Genomic DNA, 16,159 nt, shown 5'->3' on the forward strand with positions numbered 1-16,159 from the left:
GCATTGGGGATTTGATCCCAGGCCTCTTGGGTGACTTTCTCTAAAAACCAAAAAGAGTATTTACAGGCCGGGCGTTACAGCTCATACCTGTAATTCCAGCACTCTGGGAGGCTGAGGTGGGCAGAACTCCTGAAGTCAGGAGTTTGAGACCAGCCTGGTAAAATGGTGAAACCCTGTCTCTACTGGAAAAATAAAATAAAAAACAAACTTAGCCGGGTGTGGCGGTGTGTGCCTGTAGTCCCAGCTCCTCGGGAGGCTGAGGCAGGAGAATCACTTGAACCTGGGAGGTGGAGGTTACAGTGAGCCGAGATCGCACCACTGCATTCCAGTCAGGGCGACAGAGCGCGATTGTCATAAAAGGCAAACAGAAAAACCAGTATTTACTTTATTTACTTTCCTTAGAACGGTAGGCAAGAGACATTACGGTCCAAAGTGGAGATGCAGACAGCTAGCGAACATCTTCCTCTCGTTGCCAGAGGGGAGAGCACGTTTGAGTACAGCTGTCCATTTGTTTCGCGCACATTGACGCCTGCCGTGTGCCTAGTGCTCTTCTGGGGGAGGGGGTGAAGGCAGAGCCTGCCTCCGCTGCTGCGGGGGTGTCGACAGTTAACACAGGACAAACGGGTAGAAGAGAAAGGGTGGAAAGGGAGGCTCCACTGCACAGGCCGTGGCTGAACCAAGCGTGATAGGTGGGAAGGAGGTCCCTCCAGTAGGAGCAGAAGGCAGGGGCCTGGGAACGGAGGAGGAGTTGGCGAGAGGGTGCAGGCGTGGGGGCAGGAGGCCGGAGGAGTTGGTAAATGTCAGGGGCTCTGGGGAGCTTGTGAGGCTGTGTTTGTAGGAAGCTCGGAGGATGGAATGCATATGGCCCGAGGAAGGGGCTAAGGTTGCTCAGAGCCAGTAATAGATGTGGGAAGCGTGGGAGAGCAGGGTGGGGACGGGCAGCCCGAGTGCCGGAATTGGGATGAGGCTGCGTGGCCAGATTTGCTCAGGGTGGTTTAGTCCTGGCTGTTGCATGTGCTGGCCATGTGGCCTGCAGCTTCCATCTGTAAATGAGAACAGTGCACCTAGCACAGCCCCTCACATGGGGACGAGAGCCCAGGGATACCCGTTGGGGCTGTGGCTGCTGTGCCCTGACCTGTTTTCTGTCTTCCAAGGGAGTCACCTGGGGCCCTGTGGTTTCCTTCCTAGTTTCCCTACGTCACTCCCGCCCCCCATGAGCCTGTGAAGACACTGCGGAGCCTGGTGAATATCCGCAAAGACTCCCTCCGGCTGGTGAGGTAACCTTTGCCCTGCCCCCGGGGACCCTGAGGCTCTGTGGGGCACAGTCTGGGGTGGAGGTTCTGGTTTGATGCTGGAGGAAAAGGGCAGGTGGGAGGGGCCCCAGTCCCTGTGCCCTCTCTCAAGTGGAATCAGAGGGTGCCTTCGGCTGACAGAGAAAAGGACCTGTGGAAGGAGAGCCGTTCAGCCAGTGCTTCTTAGCTGTGCTGCTCGGGGACACTGCGCAGTGTCTGGAGGCAGCCGGGTGGGGTGCCCGGCATCTCAGGTTGAGGCCAGGGGTGCTTCAGACTTCCTGCCACGCACAGGGTGGTCCCCACAGCCAGGAATGATCCGGCACCAGATTTCAGTAGGTTCAGAAACTGCTTAAACTGACTAAAGGCATCTGGGCTGTGTCTGAACCAAGAGCATGCACCCCGTCTTCTGCGGGCAGGAAGAAGGAGAGGCAAGCCCTGGACCTTTGGGCTTTCATATCCAAGTAGGAAACGGCCTCCATGTTGACTGAAGAAGTGGGCGGTGTCCACAAAGCCGCCTGCACGACCCCTCACCCTCCCAGGGCAGGGATAGCCTTCGCGAATGTGGCCGCTGACCCGCTGCCTGTTTCTCCACCGCCTTGGGTAGGTACAAAGACGACGCCGACAGCCCCACTGAGGATGGCGACAAGCCCCGGGTGCTCTATAGCCTGGAGTTCACCTTTGACGCCGATGCCCGCGTGGCCATCACCATCTACTGCCAGGCGTCTGAGGAGTTCCTGAACGGCAGGGCAGTGTGAGTCCACAGGCGGCTGGCACCGGCCAGGCTGGGGGCCCCAGACTCCCATGGGAGGCTTCTCTCTGCCTTACTAACCAGAGGGAGAAAAGCAAACCGTGCTCTCTTACAGTACTCCCAGTACTTTACCACGACATGAGGGGCTTCTTCCTCCCCAGGGACTCCCCATTTCTCTGCGGGAACCAGCTGGGATCCTGTGACTTGTTTCAGTTCGGGCGCTGCCTGGAGTTCGTGTAGCCCCCGCATGTGGAGAGCCCAGTCTCACAAGACTGCCCCACTTCAGTTGCTGGTCATAAGCCCCCACTGTCACCTGTACTTCTCACCAACCAGTCATATATCAGGGCTCCCACAGCCCACTCCTCGGGCTTGATCAGTTGCTAGAGTGGCTCACAGGACCCAGGGAGGCACTTGGCTGATGTATGTTGGTTGATTGTAACGGATTCAGATGAAGAGTTTCACTAGACGAGGTGTGGGGGAAGGGGTGGGGTGCGCCACCTTCCCTGTGTTCAGCAACCGGAAACTCCCGAAAACCCCATATTACAGGGCCTTTTCTGGAGGTTTGATCACGTAGGCAGGATTGATGAGTAACTCCATCTCCAGCCCCTCTCTCCTCCCTGGAGGATGGGGCTAGGGCTGAAATTCAATTCCAGTTTTTTTTTTCTTTTCTTTTCTTTTCTTTTTTTTTTTTTTTTTTTTTTTTTTTTTTTTTTGAGATGGAGTTTCCCTCTTGTTGCCCAGGCTGGAGTGCAATGGCACGATCTCGTCTCACCGAAACCTCCGCCTCCCAGGTTCAAGCAATTCTCCTGCCTTAGTCTCCTGAGTAGCTGGGATTACAGGCATATACCACTACATCTGGCTAATTTTGTAATTTTAGTACAGATGGGCTTTCTAGATGTTGGTCAGGCTGGTCTCAAACTCCTGACCTCAGGTGATCCACCCACCCTGGCGTCCCAAAGTGCTGGGATTACAGGCGTGAGCCACCATGCCCAGCTCAGGGTTTGGTTTTGTTTTGTTTTGTTTTTTGAGATGGAGTCTCACTCTGTTGAGAGGCTGGAGTGCAGTGGCACAATTTCGGCTCACTGCAACCTCTGCCTCCTGGGTTCAAGTGATTCTTCTGCCTCAGCCTCTCTAGTAGTTGGGATTACAGGCATGTGCCACCACACCCAGCTAATTTTTTTGTATTTGTTTGTAGAGATGGGATTTTACCATGTTGGCCAGGATGGTCTTGATCTCTTGATCTTGTGATCTGCCCACCTCAGTCTCCCAAAGTGCTGGGATTACAGGCATGAGCCACCGTGCCTGGCAGCGGCTTGGTCTTTCTGGCGGCCAGCCCCCTCCAGGAGCTACCAAGAGTCACCTCATTGGCACAGAAGACATTCCTATCACCCAGGAAATTCCAAAGGGTTTGGAATTCTGTGTCAGGAGCGAGGATCAGAGACCAAATGTGAGAACAAAAGAGGCTCCTCGCGCCCCTGTTGCTCAGGAAATAAGGGTTTCAGAGGTCCCTGTGTCAGGAACTGGGACCGGGACTAAATATTTACTTTTACTGTGTCACAGTTACGGATTTGTGACTTCAGAGGTTTTATCTGAGATACGGGTCCTTCTGGCCCTGAAAGTTTGAAACCTGCAACTTGAGTAGGACCACCTCCAGGCTGCCAGGGCACATCTGCCCTGAGTGACTTTAGGGACAGGTAGGAGCGTTTCCCCCATCTCCCTGCCTTCCTGCATTAGAGCAGACTGCTCAGCAGTCAGCTTTGCATCTGGGGATAGGTGTGGCTGAGAGCCTCGGCTTTGAGTGCTATCCCGGCTGAGTGGCTCGGGGCACGTGACTGCTTGTGCCTCGGAGTCCTCAGCCAGAAATGTGTGCAGGTGGTGTGAGGAGGGGTGATGTGTCCTGTGCACAGCCCCTCGTGTGACTGGTGCTCATGAATGGAGCCTGAGTGCTCAGGTTGAGGGGCTGGTGGAGACGACTCAGGAACATTCCACCAGGTGAGGCTTCCCCGGGGCTCCGGCCCTCGGCTTCCCAGCAGCCAGGGCTGCTCCTGTGGGCCAGCACTGGGGGAGGAACAGGTCCCTTCCTTTAGACTTTGTTCCTTGAGGCTCCACCTTGCCCAGCACTTGATTATGTTTCGAGACACCCGTAACACATGCCTGTGTGCTATGGCAGGCGTGGAATTCATGGGTATGGGAGCATTTGGAGTGACCAGGGCAGGACCCTCTGCCCCCTCCTTGCACCCCATTGGTTGTGCTTGAGTGTGTGACACCCCTGGGGCCTAGTGCCCTCCTCGGGGTTGGCCTACATGGTGGAGGAGCTGGGTTTCTGGGGAGGAGCTTGGGGGCTGCCACAGACAGGGCACAGGCTGAGGTCAGACAGGACAGTGTGAGTGAGTGGCCTGTCCCTGCCCCGCCACACCCCAGCTGTCAGGCTTTGGATGATTGTTTTGGATGGGCTCAAATAGAGGGTTCTGCTGCCACCAAAAAGGCTAGAGAGAACAGAGAGGACACCCTGCCAGCCCTGGCTGGTATCACCTGTCCTAGACCCCTAGGGGCCAGTGATGAGAGAAATGCCACGGTCCCCTTCTCAGGACCTGGCACAAGGCCTGCTTCCTCTCCCAGTAGGGATCACAGAGCAGGAGCAGCTCCAGTACCTGGAGGCCTTGCCCAGGCACCCGGACCCCATCCAGCCTGCCAGTGGTCCATCATTTGAACGGCAAGGCAAGCCACCCTCCCTGCCTCCTGGCAGGAAAACTGAGGCTCGGGCAGAGGGGTGTGTCCAGGACTCCTCAGCTCACAGGAGAAGTCCAGGGTCTGCCTGAGGGCGGTGCCCTAGGTGTGCCTTTTACTGAGGCTGATCCTGGGCCTCCCCTGTAGTGCCTCCTCCCACGCTGGGCTCTGGAGGCCAGGGCAGGCCTCTTCTGCCTTTGTGTGTATGAGGTGCCCGCCTCTACCCTCCAGGGGCAATCTGTGGGTCTCTGCTGGGGTGGAGCGCAGGCCACTGGGCGTGAGGGTTGGGGAAGGAGCATTTGCACTGTGTGTACTTAAGGACTGTGTTGATTCAAAGAGTGAACAAACTCAAGCGGGGTGCATTGGCTCATGCCTGTGATCCCAGCACTTCGGGAGGCCGAGGCGGGTGGATCACTTGAGGTCAGGAGTTGATGGCCAATCTGGCCAACATGGTGAAACCTCTTCTGTACTAAAAATACAAAAATTAGCCTGGAATGATGGCACACACCTGTAGTCCCAGCTACTCGGGAGGTTGAGGCAGGAGGATCACTTAAACTCGGGAGGCGGAGGTTACAGTGAGCCGAGATAATGCCGCTGCACTCCAGCCTGGGCAACAGAGCGAGACCCTGTCTCAAAAAAAAAAAAAGCAAACAAACTTAGCACCCCATAGAGAAAAGGAAAATCACAGCCATCTCTGGGGAGAAAGCACAGGGATTGGGCAGGTGCGGGCTCTGGAAGAATTGTAGCCAGGCCTGACCTGGGCAGAGCTGCGTGGTGAGCAGAGAGGCCGTGGAAGGCCCTGGAAGGGTGAAGACCATGTGGCCATGTAGGCTGTTTCCTGTCCCCCACAAGAGAGAGTCTCCAAAATACAGGTGTCTCCAGCCCTGCCGGCTGTCAGAGTGGGAGGGATGGGCACAGGAGGGTCTTTGCTGTGCTGCATTTTCACTGCCTGCTCCCGGCTCCCTGCAGATACAGCCCCAAGGGCCCCTCACTGCAGTCCGAGACCGTCCACTACAAGAGAGGGGTGAGCCAGCAGTTCTCCCTGCCCTCCTTCAAGATCGACTTCTCGGAGTGGAAGGATGACGAGGTAATCCTGGCTGGGTTCCTTCTTGCCCTTTGCTCCTTCTCCCAAATTTTCTCCTCTTGGGAGTGGGGCCAGCGTGTCTGGGTTTCTCTGGGTTCATAAGCCCTGGGAATGGCTGCCCCAGTCTGTGCTCAGACGACATGTGGATGGACTGGAATGAGGCCTGGGCTGTGTGCCGGCTGGGCCAGGGGACCCAGAGGCCGACCAGGGAGCTGCACTCAGAGGCTTGGACACTGGGCTGCTTTGGGGAGGCATGAGGAACGGGACTCCCTCCTTCAGGCTGTAGCAGTGCAGGGTCTGTTCACACCAGGTGGTGTCCCTTCAAGCTTTTTACCCTTTCTTTGCTTAAAATCTTGGTGCAGGTGTAATTTGAGATGGAGTCTTGCTCTGTTGCCCAGGCTGGAGTGCAGTGGCATGATCTTGGCTCACTGCAACCTCTGCCTCCCAGGTTCAAGGGATTCTCCTGCCTCTGCCTCCCAGGTTCAAGGGATTCTCCTGCCTCTGCCTCCCAAGTAGCTGGGACTACAGGCGCATGCCACCACACCCAGCTATTGTTTTGTATTTTTAGTAGAGACAGGGTTTCACTGTGTTAGCCGGGATGGTCTCGATCTTCTGACCTCGTGATCTGCCTGCCTCAGCCTCCCAAAGTGCTGGGATTACAGGCGAGAGTCACCGTGCCCAGCCGGAGCTGCACACATCTTTTAATGAGGCGTTTTGTAGGTTTCAGCTTGAGTGCCTGCCTTGCTAGTTTTCCCTCATAGGCCCTGCTCCAACTTTCCGTCAAAGCTGTGTGCTTCCCCCTTTGCCTTGTTTCCCAGCATCCATCTGGTCTGCAGCTTACAAAGACCCTGGTCTGGGGGCTCCTGTGTAACAGTGGTCCTTGTGGATCCCAGGTCCGAGGCTGGGAGGAGATGTGGACCACATGCTCTCTTAAGTGAGCGGACTTACGCTGGGGCCTGTCCTGTGGCTCTCTTCCTGACCTGTACTCACTTTCCATAAAGAGCCTCCCTTGTGTTTGCGTTAAAAATGAAACAAGCCAGGTGTGGTGGCTCTCGCCTATAATCCCAGCACTTTGGGAGGCTGAGGCAAGAGAATCGTTTGAGGCCAGGAGTCTGAGACCAACCTGGGCAAAACTCTGTCTCTATGAAAAATAAAAAAATTACCTGGGTGTGGTGGTATTCCCCTGTAGTCCAAGCTACTGAGGAGGGAAGATTGCCTGAGCTTGGGAGATGGAGGCTGCAGTGAGCCACAATCGTACCACTGTATTTCAGGCTGGGTGACAGACCGAGACCCTGTCTCAAAAGTAAAAGTACTTGGGATTGGGGGACTGCCAGGTTGTCTAAGAAGGGGGGTCAACTGGCCCAGGTTGGGAACTGAGCAAGTCAGAACTCCCGTGCTGATCCGTAGTCTGATTGCGCCTGCAAATAGCCACTGCACTCCAGCCTGGACAACATAGTGAGACCCCATTTCTTAACGGAAAAAAAAACAGTAAAATTAAACATCTTCCCAGACTCCTTGGGTGGGTGGAGTCTCTGTCCTCTCCTGGCATCACTGGCGTGGGCCCCACACCCTGCTCTCATGTTCGACTGTGGGTGCTGTCTGACCTGTGTGCCAAGCTCTGGGGAGTGTGAGCTCAGGGTTGTCTGGGCTCCTTGTTTGTCTGATGTTCCCTGGGGCCCCTCCCCCAGTCCCTCTGGGGAGCCCCAGCCTTGGTACCCCGTGAGCCGTGGGTTTACAGGTGAGGTGGCCAGGGGAGGGGAATGGTCACTGTGGCCAGCTTGCTGAGGAGTTGTGGTGCTCAAGGCCCAGAGAGAGTTGGGACCATGATGCCCCCAGTTGTCCCACCTCTGTCCTGGACTTGGCACTGGACCCACCAGGGGGCCTTTGGTAAGGGTTTGCTGAGGAAGCTGAATGAGGGCCCGTGTGCTGCATAGCCCTGGCTGGTCAGCCACCACGGATGGCCACGCTGAGAGTCTGCGTGTCAGGGACGGCTCCTGCTGTCAGGCCTTCAAGGTGGGATCTTTGTCGGGACTTCTGTGGATGTAAGTGACAGAAAAACACTCAGTCTGGTTTAAGAAAGGAAAACCGGGGACTTACTGGTATAAGAGAAGGCTGGGTGGCCTGAGGTTTCTTCCAGGGCCATGTCATCAGGGCGGGGTCTCTCTTGCTTAGTCTCCCACCTCCCACAGCTCCTCTCAGCGAGTGCCCTGCAGGCCAGCACACGGCCATCCTTCTGGGTCCAGAGGTGCTTGGAGGCCATGCGCCTTCTCTTTGTGACCCCACTTGGGGCAGGAGCCTCCCATCCTGCAGCCAGTCCGTAGAGACTTGGAGTAGGAGGGAGACACTTCCCAGAGGAGAACCTGAGGGGCTTAGATACTTGGCCAGGCATGGCTTAGCGTCAGGAGCACAGCTGCAAGGACAGGTCATAGGGGTGCCCAGGGTGGCTGCACTGGCCCTGCCTAGGAGCGGGGAGGACAAACATGGAGGGGATGGGGCCCGCTTCAGTTCTGCCACCTTCTCTCTATAGTGTTGGGCCAGTTCTGTGGCTCTGGAAGCCTGGGTTTGCCTCTCTGTGGGACAGGGCTGGAAGCAGTCCCTCTCAGCGTGGCCGTGAGGGGTCCATGATCAGCATGCAAAGGGCTTACCCGCCACTGCCCACCATAAACCCCAGTCTGCCAGCCAGGGAGCGGGAGAGAAGGCTACAGCCACTGCCACTCATGCCTCCCCAGGCCATTGATTTTCATTCCACAACAGCAAAGCGCAGCTAGCTGTCAGCGCCGAGTTTCTGCAGTGTGACGAGAAGAAAACCGCTCACTCAGAGGCTCCTCAGAGCATGGAGTGGCCCACGACAGTGCTGAGGTGCTGGCTGCACAGATGCATTCCAGGCCTGGGCGAAAGCTCGGAGGTGGGCAGGAGTGCAGGGGTGGGCAAGCTCCATAGAGCTGTGCCTCCTCCGTCTGGCTCTGTCACCTAAAGGAGCGGCTGCTGGCGTGTGAAATCCCCCTTCCCGTGCTAAATGACATCTCTTGTGGCAGCAGCGTGGGAGTGTTGCCAGGCAACCCTGAGACGATGGCTCCTGTGCAGACTCAGTGAAGTGGGCAGGAAGCGGGCTCATAAGGGGGTGATAGTCACAGTCACCTCAGACCAGGAAAGGGAGTGTCCCTCCTGGCAAGCCCAGGTTTCTGTGGTATCCCTCAGACGGCTGGGATCTGAAGACCTGGCTGTAGACAAGTGCTCTAACCTCCCTGAAGCCTTTTTTTCCTTTTTTTTTTTTTTTTTTTTCTGAGACAGGGTCTCTCTCTGTATCCCAGGCTGGAGTGCAGTGGCATGATCACTGCTCGCTGCAGCCTCAAATTCCTGGGTTAAGCAAGGCTCGAGCAGTCCTCCCACCTTGGCCTTCCAGAGTGTTGGGATTACAGTCAGGAGCCCCCATGTCAGGTCCACCAGCCTGCCACCTTCTGATGTCTGTGGCCCAGAATTGGCCTCCTTGGCCACCTTTCTGCACCCTTCTCCTGCACCCTGCAGCCCCCTCCTGGAGGAGACTGTGTCGGCTTCTGTCGCCTGTACACATAGGGCTTCAGGTCACTGGTGTTGACTGTGTGCTCTGCCAGCCACAGCGCTTGGAGCCTTGCGTTAGGCATGGCTTCCATTCCATTTTTCCAAATGGAGAAACTGAGGCTCAGGTGGGGCCCATTTGTAGTGAATGGGTGAGGAGCTAGACTGGACATCAGCAGCCCTGACTGGCTCTGGACCAGTGCCCTGCCAGCTCCTGGCTCCCGCTTCCTCACTAAGAGAGACCACGGCACTTCACATCCTCCACAGCACAGACCCCAGCACCAGTGTCTCTGTCCACCTCTGTCTACGTGTACATTGGTGTCCATCCCACGGGCCATGTAGCCAGAGCCTGTGACCCTCCCTCGTGAGGTGTGAGGCCTGGGCCCGCGTGGACTTACGTCTGCAGGTTTGTGGTTTGTTCAGCTGATGGCTGCCTGCCCAGGGCTTCTTGCGTGGATGGGTTACGTGTACCATTCATTCTGGTCAGAATGCAATTCTTAGCTCCAGATGGCAGGAAGCTGTGGTAGCCATGTGCCAGGCGCCTGTGGGTGTGGAGTCCCTGCTGGGCGGGGACGTGCCTGGGAGCTGCCAGCCTTTCCTCTGTGTCCACGTAGCCTCCCTGGTTCACAGTCGGGCACTTTGCTGACGCTGATGTTTCTCCCAGTCCCCTTCTCCCGACTGCTCTCTCTGGTCCGCTGTAACTTCTGTCTCCTTGTCTGTATTTTTGGTAGGAAATTCGATGTGTTTCCAAATCTTAGGAAGCAACATTTCCCTCTGTTCCTTAAATAACAGTAATATTTGGCTAGGAGCAGTGACTCACGCCTGTAATCCCAGCACTTTGGCAGGCTGAGGCGGGCAGATCACTTGAGGTCAGGTGTTCAAGACCAGCCTGGCCAACATGGTAAAACCCTGTCTCTACTAAAAATATGGAAATTTAGCTGGATGTGGTATTGGGCGCCTGTAGTCCCAGCTACTTGGGAGGCTGAGGCAGGAGAATTGCTTGAACCTGGAAGGCGGAGGTTGCAGTGAGCCAAGATTGTGCCACTGCACTCCAGCCTGGGTGGCAGAGCAAGACTTGGTCTCAAAAACCACAATAATCATAACAGTATTATTCACAACAACCGTAGCAACCACCACAGGCAGTGTCTCTGCGCTGGGTCTGTTAAAAGGGCTTCATTTGCACTTTGTCCTGGAAACCCATGCAGTAGCCCAGTCAGGACCCCATTTCACAGGGGAGGAAGCCGAGGCTCAGAGAGGAAGGAGGCCCCGAGATGATGAAGTCACCCTGGGCCACTGGGGTGGGGAAGTGTCCCCCGGCCCTGCTTCTGCTGCCCCCTTCACCAAGGGACAGCAGGGGAAGGGAGACATCGTGTGTGTCTGCTGGTTCTGAGCGTCTCCATTTGGGGAGGGTGCTTGGCCTCGGGCTCAGGGTTCCCGTGTGCTGGGCCAGGAGCAGTCCCACCCGGACATCCGTGGGGTGTTTGCTGCAGACATGGAGGGGCTGGTCCTCTGTGCGTGGGTCTTGGTCAGTGAGGCCTGTGGTCAGGCTCAGGCGGCAGGAGGCTCTGCCCCAACCCATCTGCCCTTGTCTGGGCTGGGCCTGCCAGGTGCTGCGTCTTTGGTGTGTCATCCGCTTTTGCTTTTAACACCTTTATTGTGTTATAATTCACATTGCCTACAGCTTACTCGTGTTGTGTGCAATTTGCTGGCTTTTAGAGTATTCACCGTGGTGCAGCCAGCATCCATTCTTTCAGTAAATCTTTATTGAGAAATAAATGATTTTTTTCCTCCCAGAATGAACAAATGCATGTGTCAATTGCTTTTCTGTGCCAGACTCCGAGGATGTCAGTGACTGCAGAGGCAGGGTCCCCACCCTCCATGGAGCGAGTCAGGGAGCCTGAGGGTGGCCGGTGGCTTTCCTGGTTGCCAGGCTATGAGTGATAGAAGTCCAAGGGCCAAGTGCTTCCTGAGGCCCAGAGAAGGACTTGGCTGACAGGGGGCAGTGTCGGGGAGCAGGGTTCCAAGGGGATGGTGCTGTGCTGGGCCGGCTGCTGGACGGCTCCTGGGGCCCTGGGGGCCTGGGGAAGAGGGTGACTTTCAGCCTGTGTGCAGCCAGGGGCAGGATGGAAGCAGCAGGAGGCTTCTCTTTGAACTCAGATCAGCCTCATGGTCTCCTTCACTTGCCTTTAGTTTTTGTTGGGACCAAGTCAGGCACCTTCTTCAGAAAGTTACGGGGAGTCGCCCCGTGACCAGCACTTCCCCTCCGAGGCACCCACCCAGGAGAACTGAAAACTGAAAATGCTCGAGAACCCGAGTCGCGCTCAGCGCTTCTCACTGTAGCCAGGGTGCGGGCGCAGCCCGGCGTCCATCACAGAGCAGCGCATGCCCAGTGTGTGGCTGTTCACACAGCGCCTGTTACTTGGCCAGAAAAAGGAAAGCGGCGCTGATACGTGCGGCAGCGTGGGTGAACTTCGAAAACATACCTAGACGCAGAGTCACCTGTGCTATTCCACGTAAATGACATGTCTGAAAACGGCAAATCCCTGGAGACGGGAAGCACGTGGTGGCTGCTGGGGGCTGGATGGGGAGTGTGTGGGCTGATGGCTACGCCTGGGGTTTCTGTTTGGGATGATGAAAAGTTCTGGAAATGGACTGTGGCGGTGGCATGACATTACAGATGTACTTTACTCAACACTGTTGAGACGTAGTAAAATTGCAGATTGTGTGTTATATCTGTTTTAACATACACACAAAAAAGGTGCCAGGCCCAGCATCTGCTTTCCCTGCCATCTCGAGGCGTGTCCTCTGAGCTCTGCCACCGCCTCCTGCTCCTGCCTCTCCCTCCAGCTCAGCCGTCGACCGACTCCAGGCTTCCAGGCTTGGCTGTGTGGGTCCTGACCCTTCTTGCCAACTCTCTCCTCAGCTGAACTTTGACCTGGACCGGGGCGTGTTTCCAGTGGTCATCCAGGCTGTGGTGGACGAAGGAGACGGTGAGTGCCTCCTCTTTTGTCCTCCTGGGTGTGCAGGCTGTGTGGCGAGGAGGTGCATCCTGAGGCCCCTGTCACTCTGTTGGCAGGAGGAGCACCTGCAGCAGTGATGAAGCAGGCCAGGCGTAGGGCAATGGGCTGGGGCAGCTTGGAGTCTGGGGGAGGTGGGGAGGAGGAAAGCAGGTCCTAGAACAGGCTCTGGACTCTCCGGGCTCTATGCAGGCCAAGCCCTGGGTGTCGCAGTCCTGCCAGAGTTGGGAGGTGAGATGCCTGGGTGGGGCAGGCCCTGACTCTGACTGCTCTGCCTGTCTCTCCCCAGCAGTGGTGGAAGTGACAGGCCACGCCCACGTGCTCTTGGCCGCCTTTGAAAAGGTAAGTGCCATCTGGTGGTCAGCTTCCTGGGGACCTGGGAGCTGCGGAGGGGGTGGTCTTTTGAGGTGAGAAGCCTGAGCAGGGGTTGGGGCTTGGTGGAGTGGCTGAGCTCGGGCCCAGGGCAGGTGGGGGCATGCCTGTGGCTTCCTGCTTTCTGGAAGTCTGGTCCCAAGGCAGAGCCACTGTCAGGAGGCTTTGCATTTGCTTCCCCTCCACCCACTATCTCCAGTAATGGCTGTAAGCGTGTTTTGTTTTGTTTTGTTTTGAGACAGGGTCTCTGTTGCCAGTCTGGAGTTCAGTGGCATGATCTTGGCTCACTGCAGCCTCTGCCTCCCATGTTCAAGTGATTCTCCAGTCAGTACCTGGGAGTACAGGCACACGCCACCATGCCTGGCTAATTTTTGTATATTTGTTAGAGAAAGGGTTTCACCATGTTGGCCAGGCTGGTCTCAAACTCTTGACCTCAAGTGATCCACGTGCCACAGCCTTCTAAAGTGTTAGGATTACAGGCATGAGCCACTGAGCCTGGCCTCTTTTTCTTTCTTTCTTTTTTTTAAAACAAAACAAAACAAAACAGGGTCTCCAGTTGCCCAGGCTGGAGGGCCGTGGTGTGATCTCAACTCACTGCAGCTCTGACCTTCTGGGCTTAAGAGATCCTCCCACATCAGCTTCCCGAGTAGCTGGAACTACAGGCATGCACCACCATGTTTGGCTAATTAAAAAAAAAAAAAAAATTGTAGAGAGAAAGTCTCTCTATGTTGCTGAGGCTGGTCTCAAACTCCTGGCCTCAAGTGATCCTCCTACCTTGGCCTCCCAATGTGTTGGGATTACAGGCGTGAACCACCATACCCAGCCAAGAGGCTTTTCAAATGGCACTTGGAGTGTGTCGAGGGAGAATGTTCTAGACTGAGGCCAGCCCTGTAGAGCTCTTTAGAGCCTGCTAACATAGGGGCTGGGCTCCCACAAGGAGGGCTCCCTGTGGTAGACTGACTTCCCCATGGGGTGTGAAGAGATCAACAAGCTCACTGTCCTCGGTATCACCTGGCACGTGTCACAGACCAACAGTCCCTCTGCCCCTTCTCCCACCTGGCTATGGAACCCTGACCCTGCAGGCTAGGCAGGCCTTGCTCCCTGCAGGAGGCCTTTCCTGATGCCACTCAGGAGAAACACCTCTTGTACCCACTTTATGTTCATGAGGGCAGCACCGTCCTCTTGGGTGTCATGGTGTCCTCAGAGCTGAGTTTAACACCTGGCATGGAGCAGACCCTTCGGGAACACTGGCAGGATGGTTGAGGGGCTGCTGCCTGCCTCGGTTTCTGCCCACTGAGAACTTGCTGAGGAGGTGGGATGCGTCCTTGTTTGGGAGTGCCCCAGCGTTCATCAGCACTCTGCAGTTGCAGGTCTGCTTGGCACCATCCTGCAGCCCGGGAGTTGGGAGGGGAGGGAAAAGGATCCTATGAGACAAGGCCAGCCTGCCTGCTGGGGGTGTTACGCTGCCTCTGGGTCCTGCTTAGCTCAGGCTTTCCAGGCACCCCCAGCCCCATGTGCGGCTGCAGCCTGAGAGCTCTAAGTGCAGAGTCCAGCTCTTCCCTGTGATCTGGGTCTTTGTAGAGCACCCCAGGGCCGGGGTGTCTATACGCTGGGTAGAGGCCCCTTTCATTCTTCTGTCCTGTGACGAGGCTGAGTCTGTCCTCTCCTGGGTCCAGGACCACAGACTGTGGGGATACACGTTTCCTGGGCAGGGGGCACCTTCTCCTTTTTTAGCACTGGGCTCCCCAGCCTGGCCTCATCAGAAGCCATAGTGACTATTGACACATCTGCACCTCTGGCAGAGGCAAACAGGCAGTCTCTGGCAAAATGGTCCATTCTGTGCTTTCAGTTTCCCATTAGGAAACTTCTTTATTTTTGGGGGGCCAACATTCTGGAAATTTCTGTTAGAACCCACCAGCCTCACCAGAAAATTCTGAGTGCTGGTAGTGGTTGACTGAGAAGGGATAATAAGTGTTGTTGTGAGGTCTCCTGTCTCACACCATGATTAACCTTGTCGAACTCTGAGCGGCGTATTTCCCTGGATACCACCAGGCGCACTGGTTCTACTTGGTTCCTGCTTTTCTGGAGCTCTGCACTTTGCTGTGTGCATGTGTGTGTGCTCCCGCTCTGTCTTCCTAACTAAGCTGGGCCCTGGGAGAGCAGGAACTGGTTTGTCTTGATGTTTGCAGCCAGGTGCTGCTGCTTGGTGTGCAGCAGGCCCTTGTCCATCATCTGAACTTGGCCTCTTGGCCTTCAACTTGAATGTGCTTGAGACCAACTGAGAAGAGTTGGGTTCTGTGGGTCAGTACAGTTCGGGGACTGTGTGTTTAGGAGGCAGTTACAAAGCCAGGCCCGAGGGCTATGTTTGGAGAAATCTTGGCATGTCAGTTTTCAAGTGGCCCCATCTTTTTCCTTCTGGCTGTGGACCTGGGTTGGCTAGGGCAGGGTGGGCCACCCAGGCGGCTGCACAGGGGCGCTGAGAGGCGCAGCTTGACCACCTTAACCTCTGTGTCTTTTTCCCCTGCAGCACATGGACGGAAGCTTCTCTGTGAAGCCTTTAAAGCAGAAGCAAATTGTAAGTCATCAGATGAAATACGGCCCATTCAATTTAAAAGACACACACTCAGGCAGATCACAAGGTCAGGAGTTCGAGACCAGCCTGGCCAACATGGTGAAACCCTGTCTCTACTGAAAATACAAAAAGTAGCCAGGCATGGTGGCAGGTGCCTGTAGTCGCAGCTACTCAGGAGGCTGAGGCAGGAGAATCGCTTGAACCTAGGAGGCGGAGGTTATAATGAGCTGAGATCGTGCCACTGCACTCCAGCCTTTTGAGAGAGAAACTCTGTCTCAAAAAAAAAAACAACAAAAAACCTTCATGTGCAATCACTCACAGATGTAGGCACTCACGAACACACACATACTCATACACAGACACATTGACTTATATAAGATATACAAATACATAGCCTTTTGAGAGCGAAACTGTCTCAGAAAAACCAGATATACATAGACACAGACACACACACAGATTCAGACACACACAGACACAGATACACTTACACACACATACACTTACACAGACACAGACACACATTCACACACATACAGACACACATACTAATACGTAGACACATTCACTTGCGCATGTATACAGGCACACTCATTCACACATAGACATAGATGCACATATACATAGACACGTACATACACACACATACATAGACACACACACACACTCTTCAGTAGTCTTCATGCACTCGTCTTCCTAGTGCACGTGGCTGCCTTTGAAATAACTGCAGAGGCCAGGCACACGCGCTCCCGCCTTTAATCCCAGCAATTTGGGAGGCTGAGGTGGGCAGATCAC

The 16,159-nt window shown here is 55.5% G+C and overlaps 1 protein-coding gene across 12 annotated transcripts in view; it reads left to right on the forward strand.

Moving 5' to 3' along the window:
- Nucleotides 1-16,159, forward strand: part of MGRN1 (mahogunin ring finger 1) — a 66,043-nt gene that overhangs the window by 22,365 nt on the left and 27,519 nt on the right. For 6 of the 12 annotated variants that reach the window (XR_004731683.3, XR_013524559.1, XM_035266838.3 and 3 more), the window contains exons 3-8: nt 1,189-1,277; nt 1,897-2,043; nt 5,737-5,854; nt 12,330-12,396; nt 12,713-12,765; nt 15,323-15,370. Coding sequence is in view for 8 of the 12 variants with exons in the window: in XM_035266838.3 (XP_035122729.1) it covers nt 1,189-1,277; nt 1,897-2,043; nt 5,737-5,854; nt 12,330-12,396; nt 12,713-12,765; nt 15,323-15,370 (522 nt within the window). In the remaining 4 variants the exon portion in view is untranslated. The remainder of the gene's footprint in view (nt 1-1,188; nt 1,278-1,896; nt 2,044-5,736; nt 5,855-12,329; nt 12,397-12,712; nt 12,766-15,322; nt 15,371-16,159) is intronic. The other 6 variants (XR_013524558.1, XR_013524560.1, XM_035266839.3 and 3 more) reach the window with 1 other exon arrangement.

This window comes from Callithrix jacchus, chromosome 12 (assembly GCF_049354715.1).
Source record: "Callithrix jacchus isolate 240 chromosome 12, calJac240_pri, whole genome shotgun sequence".
Lineage (NCBI taxonomy): Eukaryota > Metazoa > Chordata > Mammalia > Primates > Cebidae > Callithrix > Callithrix jacchus.